This window comes from Phoenix dactylifera, chromosome 1, assembly GCF_051530095.1.
Source record: "Phoenix dactylifera cultivar Ajwa chromosome 1, Ajwa_hap1_PhDact_Kaust_v1.1, whole genome shotgun sequence".
In the NCBI taxonomy this organism is placed as follows: domain Eukaryota; kingdom Viridiplantae; phylum Streptophyta; class Magnoliopsida; order Arecales; family Arecaceae; genus Phoenix; species Phoenix dactylifera.
The window spans coordinates 6,406,757-6,413,557 of NC_143190.1; the positions used below are offsets into that span (position 1 = coordinate 6,406,757).

The 6,801-nt window shown below is 40.3% G+C and overlaps 1 protein-coding gene across 1 annotated transcript; it reads left to right on the top strand.

Moving 5' to 3' along the window:
* The first annotated feature begins 269 nt into the window (after window positions 1-269).
* LOC103709181 (cyclin-D5-1-like) lies at window positions 270-3,138 on the top strand. The gene is made up of 5 exons (XM_008794408.6): window positions 270-903; window positions 1,010-1,099; window positions 1,184-1,475; window positions 1,581-1,714; window positions 1,821-3,138. Exons 1-5 carry the CDS (start codon window positions 616-618, stop codon window positions 2,013-2,015), a joined length of 999 nt encoding a protein of 332 aa, XP_008792630.2. The 5' UTR covers window positions 270-615; the 3' UTR covers window positions 2,016-3,138.
* Window positions 3,139-6,801: the final 3,663 nt, after the last annotated feature.

Consider the following 6,801-nt stretch of genomic DNA (forward strand, 5'->3'; position numbering starts at 1 on the left):
GAAGAAGAAGAAAAAGGAAGAGAAAGGGCCACCTTCTCCTCCGTCTCTTTTACTATATCGTCATAGTGTTCGGTACTAGTTCCACCCACATTGGTAAAAACTTCTCTGCTAGTTCCGTGCATCAAAGGAGGTGACCCAAAAATTTCACTTCAAACCCAAACATCAGTCCAATCTCTAGTTGGCATGTAGACTAAACCTAAAACCGAGACATGGCTGGATCTCTCATCCCAAATCAGCATTAAAATACAAGACTCCAGCTGGCTGTTTTTCAAACCTTCAACATGAGAACAAAACATTCAGAAAAAAGAAACAATAAAAATTGGCACTATTTTTTCTGCTTAAGAGGAGCCTTTTGTCTCTGGCCGTCCACTGGTGACGGCCGAGGCCACTCCGCCAGAAGAAAACTCTCCCCCCTATCGCCATCCCTTGCGGTCCTTTCGTGGGCGGCAGCTGAGCCGCGCCCATAGCCTCCGATACACTCATAGACTTCTCCTCGATCCGGATATGGGTTTTCCCCATAGACTCAAAGAAGTATAAACAGAGCACTCCCTTGTTCTTTCTATCTAACAAAAAAACAGAACAACGATAGGAATCCCATCCATATATTAGAGATTGATGGAAGATGTGGATTACTCTGTTTCCATTGCCAACCTCATCTGCCAAGAGAATGGAATTGATTTGGATGCAGATGATGGTGAAGAGGAACGCCATGAAATGATTATTCTACTCAAAGATGTTGATCTTTCCGAAACCGAAGAGTACATGGAGAAGTTGATATTTAGAGAGAGCAGCTTCGAGAGTCGAGGCCATGACCTTTTATCTTGTTCTGATTCCTATTCCTCTGTGGTAGCAGAAGATTGGTTCGAGTGTGCTCGCTTGACTTCAGTGCAATGGATTCTCCAGGTGAGCTTCTCTTATCCTATGGTTTGATTCATTCTATTCAATACCGACAATCCACTGTTTTCTCATCTCTTTTTTTGCTTTTCATCGGCTTGGATTTTTTTATCAGATGAGGGACTGCTTTTGCTTCAACTCCAAAACTGCGTATCTAGCAGTGGCCTACTTCGATCGCTTCTTCGTGCGGCGGCAAATCAGTGATGTACATAAGATGAAGTTGTTTGAGTTATGATTTCATTTTTATTTCCAACTTTTACAGTATATTAATACGTTTCATATTGAACAGAAGGAGAAGTTATGGGCGATCAGATTGTTGTCAGTAGCTTGTCTATCACTGGCAGCAAAGATGGAGGAACACAGTGTGCCAGCATTGTCAGATTATCAAATAGATGGGTATGCATTCAATAACAAGGCAATCCAGAGGATGGAGCTCCTAGTTTTGACTACTTTGGAATGGCGTATGAGTTCAGTGACTCCATTTGATTATCTAAGTTATTTTACATACAAGTTTCAATATGAGCATGGAACAAAAGATTTAATACCTAATGCGGTCAGATACATATTTGCGATCACTGAAGGTTTGTTATTAGCATGCAATGGTTTTGTATGCTTCTTTCTTATATTTATTTTAGTTGTTCCCCGATAATTTTCATTTTGTTTTTCTTGTTTTCTTGTGGATGCAGTGATTAATGTAGTTGATTGTCGTCCCTCAACTATAGCTGCAGCTGCCTTGTTAGCTGCATCGAGCGAAAGATACACAAAAGAGTTGTTGGAGTCTAAGATAAGTTCTATCTCCCTTTGTGGATCTTTGGAGAAGGTAAGTCGATATATTGAAATTTTTTTATAACTTCAAGTTTAATGTCCCTGTTGATGGAAAGATTGAATAGAGAATTTAATAATTATTTACCATTAATGCTCTTCAGGAGCATGTATATGCCTGCTACAGCATGATGACAGTGGAGTCACCCAAGAAGCCGAAAAGAACAAAGAGAGGAGCTTCTTCAGATTTATCAGCAAATCATTCGAGCATTGGCGATGCCATTGATCTTGCTGATAGTGCCTCTTTCACTGGTTCAAGAGAGAAGAGAAGGAGGTTACAGTTGCCAAATATCCAGTAGATATTACCCCAGCACTGTTTTATCGCATGGGGCATGGCTTGATTTTTTTTTATAACAAAAATGAAGTTGTTGGTTGGATTCTTATCTGTTAGTGTGCTTAGCAGATGGGGTTTGTAGTTGATTGTTGAACTTGGCTTGAGAAATTTTTGGATTCAGTTCTTGTGTTCAGTGTGAAAAAAAAAAATTGGGGGAAGGGAGAGGAAAGAAGGGTGAAACTTCAGCCCAGAGTAAACAAGCTGAATGGTATGTAAAAGCTAGAAGGTGAGCCCGGGAAACAGTTAAAAGACTGTTTGTGAATAGTATGGCAGCTGGCCTAATTGGTTCCCTTGTCATTCATCCATCACTACTTTCCATTCATGACCCTTGGCATTCATCCATGAACCATGATTACTTTCCCCATATCCATCCCTTCGTATTTGGTCTTGTATTAGTTGCCCCCCCCCCCCCCCCCCTCCAATGGATGAACCAGTGAAATTAGTCTTCAAGGTAGGATTTATAGTTTGATTGGCACTCCTTTTTGATGCAGGTGCTTGTCTGATGAATCCTTGAAAAGACTGTAAAGAAATGAGAGTTGTGTTGCAATGTAGTGCATTTGTCTTCAAGCTGCCAAGTGAGTGTGTGTAAAGGTGATTGCCTGCTATTGGAATTGTTTGATTCTTGGAATGAGATGGGATTGGATTTGTATATGCTCCATTTTGTGTCATCAAACCAAAACCAAGCATTGCTGCTTGAATCAGATGAGTTGTTCGTGTATGATGAGCACTGTCCTTAGCAGTGTGGGTGATATCTTAGCAGAAGTGTTGAACTTGGAAACTCTTGTTTGCAATTGAGAAACAAATAACCCACAACGTTGTAACTCCGCCATTTTTCTGAATAAATTTTGGTGACTAATGGGGCTCATTAATTTCCCTTAAAAAAGAGAGAGACACATATAACCATTTCAATGACTTCAAAATAAACCAACAATCCAGCTAGGTGAATATTAAGCTTAAAATTGGACAATCCAGTCCTGCTTCAAAGCATATACATTAGAACTGATCTAGTGAATTGTGTTATTAAGCTAGTGATTTTATGTGGAGCTCCATCTCAAACATATATGAGGATCTGTGCGGACGTATATTTAGTCCAATATCTTGGATACTTATTTAGAAACAAGAAAACCAAGTAATACCATCTAGCTAGCCATTTTGGGTGAGCTCCTGAGTTATTACAAATGGTATTAGAGCGGATCCGGTCCATAGCCCATGTGGACTAGGGGACATTGCAGCACGGGCTTATTGAGATTGACCACAATCCAATCGTAGTGCTTGTAATTAGAATTACATGAATTTGAACCTTTTTTTTGGCGTGGATGTTAGGGCCCAAATAAGAGGAGTATGTGAAAATCTGTACGGACGTGTATTTAGTTCTATATCAATTATTCGCTGGATAAATCTTAGGTACTTATATAAGATAAAAAAACCAAATAATATCTTCCAGCTAGCTATTTTGGGTGAGGTCTTGGGTTGTTATAGTATATCTTAAAGAGCGTAATTTTGGATATGTATATACCTGTTCAAGAGCATCGGAACTCATGAAAACTCTGCAATTAAGCATGCCCCGGCCTTTACCCCCTCTCCTTTGTATTAAGGATGGTGGCATTCCAGGAAAATCCTTATACTTCTTTTTGTTAAAAAAAAAAAAAAAGAAGTGATGCCAACTAGCTTAGCTTTTTCACTACAGATGGTCTCTGGGCTTGATCGCCCACCCATCTCAGATTTCACAGTCTAAGATCACTTAAAAGCCCTAATAGGCCCCTGGTAAAGAAATGCCTGAGGACTATCACAGCTCATCCACCAACCTCAGGCTACAGAAGATTTTACAGGCACTGTCGAAGAAATGACCAAGGACTTTCACGGCTCCTGCACCTCTCTTTTCCTCATGAGAAGTGCTGCCCTGTGGAGCATGTGGGCTCTGCCATTTTTTACTGACTTCAATGAAAGGACCGAAGTAAACCTCTCAGAAGCCCAAGGATAGATGGAGTGGAATCCTATGACCTCTCATCACCACCCCTTCCTCTCTCACCGGTCACCGCACGGCTGTGACTCTGTGACTTGATGAACCACACCTGCCGCGCGTTGAGATGGATTCATCTCCGCTCTCACCAATGCGGTCAAAAACAGGCTTGCGGACAAAGTTCGGTAAATTTGCAGGTTCAAAGGAGTGCCGCCTAGAAATGAGTGGTGCCTCTCTGGCTGGATGGTTGGCTCTTGCAAGGCTCCAAGACTTCAAGGATTAGAAAAAAGAAGGCAAAGGGTGGCAATAGGGGTTTATTCAAGAGATCCCAAGTTTTTTAAACAAAGGGTTGCTTCAATTGGTGGCCTCCCCACCTTTGCAGGCTCTAAGGATCTCTCTCCAATATAACAGTGGATAAAGGCTTTGGTTCTATCAAGCTCGAGGAAAGAGGGTAAGAGATCAGTATGACCAGGTCAACAAACATTTTTTTGACAAAAGCTTTGGGCCATGATGGTCTGTCTCTTTCTAGTTCATGAACGTTGGAGACAGATAAATTAACCGCTGAGAGAACTGTTTGATTCCATACTGGTATTTCTATTGCATACTATAACTTGTTTGGCTCGTAAAAAAAAAAAGTACTAAAAAATATATATATATTTTTTTGGTACACCGGCTCCTCACACCACGCGCGTATATGAGTACAATCAAGAAAATTAGAAAAAACAAGCTGGCTAAGCGAGAAAGAAACATCCGCCTGGTTCGCCCAAAAGAAGTCCTCCAAGTGATGTGATGCGTAGGAGGCCACACAATCTGCAGCTGAGTTGATCTTCCGGTACATATATGCGACCCTGAAGGAGCTCTAGTCCCCTGCCATTAGTCGTATGTCAATGAGAAAGGACTGCCTATCCGACTCGGAGAGTCGCCTGCATATCCCCTCGATCATCGAGGCCGAATCGCCCTCCAGGTGGATGTACTCCGCACTCAGAGCGTGCCTCGTGAAGGAAAGTCCTCCCTATGTTGCCAGCAGCTCCGCATCAATAATAAAGGTGTCAAAGATCCGTCGAAAAAGTAATTTTTGTATGTTTAATTGACCATAAAAAAGTGATGCATTACGTAGTAGCTTATGTTTAGTTGAGCACCTACTTTTCTGTAAAAGTTATGTAAAATATTTGTTATTCTCTTTATAAAAAAAAAAAATTTTATCTCATTTTACCTAAAAGCTTAAGAATATTTTTTTCAAAAAAATTATCCTAATTTTCAGCCGATAAAAACTAGATTTTTTTATATTTCATATAGATTTTTTTTTCCAAGTGTAAGCTACTTTTTGAAGCATCTCTTCATATTTCTGTTGGCCCCATCGTCCTCCCACCTTTCCTCACGAACCACTCGAGTCCTAACATATTTGTAACTGCAGTGTATTTTGTTGCTCGGCTATCAGACGATTCAGACCGCACCTTAGTACCTTACCATGTTGGGACAAATTATTCAACAACTTTTTTATCAAGCTGTACCATAGATGTACTCGAGGAATTCATTCTTGCTCCTAGACCATGGGTCCCAAACATTTCCTGAGTTATCCAAATTCTAACATCGCCAGCACCTCATGGACGTCATTACGGCAGCCGAACTTTATACGCTTCTTATTTCCATCACATTTGAAAATAGATAATGAGACAACTGAAAACTTTATAGCTAAATTCTAATTCTAATATCACTTGTTAGATAATTGAAGATTAGTCATCATATTGCTTAATTATCTAGCGCATTTTTATACCAATCCGTTTCGACGTTGTGCTAGTATAGTACCAGTACGGGGTCCGGTATCGAGACGGCGAATCTTGTTTGAAATTCTCTCTTAATCCCGATTTCTGATATTTCTCTCTCTTGTCAGTAGAGTGCCAATGTCCCACCTTGTCGATGGTCCATGAATCAAAACTAAAATCAGTCAAAAATGGAGTGATTGGGTTTGATAATTATGCCCAAGAATGAAATATTTGGACGGGTTAGGGTCTTATTATTGGCCCGGCCTACGCTGTTGCCCAACTCTTTGGCCCGTCGTGTTTCAGTAATTATTGGTTTGGTCTTGCATGCCCCCATCTCAGTCCTCAGGCATCTTTTATCACAAAAGAAGCTGGAAGAAAGAAGATGATGATGGCGATGAGGACCAGCAGCAGGGTGCTCGTGTGAAGCATCACTTGATTCCCGTTTGCTTTATGCGTTGGATATTGGAGAGGCTGACATGAAGTCCGACGCCTTCTTTAAAACGGGAAATCATGCATGAGGGTTCGTATGCAGAGAAATAGAAGATGAATGGAGGACACCTGGTTGGGAGACAGCTCTATTTTCAGGTCAATATATAACAGCATACATATAATAAGAACTCAATGTACGTAGAAGAAGGTATCATTGAAGGTGAGAGATTTCCCTCCTTTTCTTTTACATGGGAATGGTAGGAATGCAAAATAAAATACAAACAGCAGCAAAAAAAAAGCATTAAGGAATAAGAGATCAAGACTTATGCCTGAAAAACCATATATATATAACAGGATTTAAAAATAAAAAAAACATAGGACCGAATTCACATTAACCATCCACTGTCTCTCCAAACCGAGATTATAAAAAAAATTTCTCTTAGCTAAGCCAAGGATAAGAAAAAAAAGATTCCATCTTTTTTCTTTCCTGTAGATTTTACTTTGTTGATGAATTGATCAGGTTGCTCCTAGCCTTCTCCTCACGTACTGAAAAGTTATTTTTATATTTTGAACTCATGATATCTAGATTGCAATGGAGC

Coding starts and splice junctions, on each gene's coding strand:
- LOC103709181 (XM_008794408.6), top strand. CDS start 616: ATGGAAGATGTGGATTACTCTGTTTCCATTGCCAACCTCATCTGCCAA. Junction 904..1,009: donor CAGTGCAATGGATTCTCCAG/GTGAGCTTCTCT, acceptor TTTTTTTATCAG/ATGAGGGACTGCTTTTGCTT. Junction 1,715..1,820: donor TTTGTGGATCTTTGGAGAAG/GTAAGTCGATAT, acceptor AATGCTCTTCAG/GAGCATGTATATGCCTGCTA.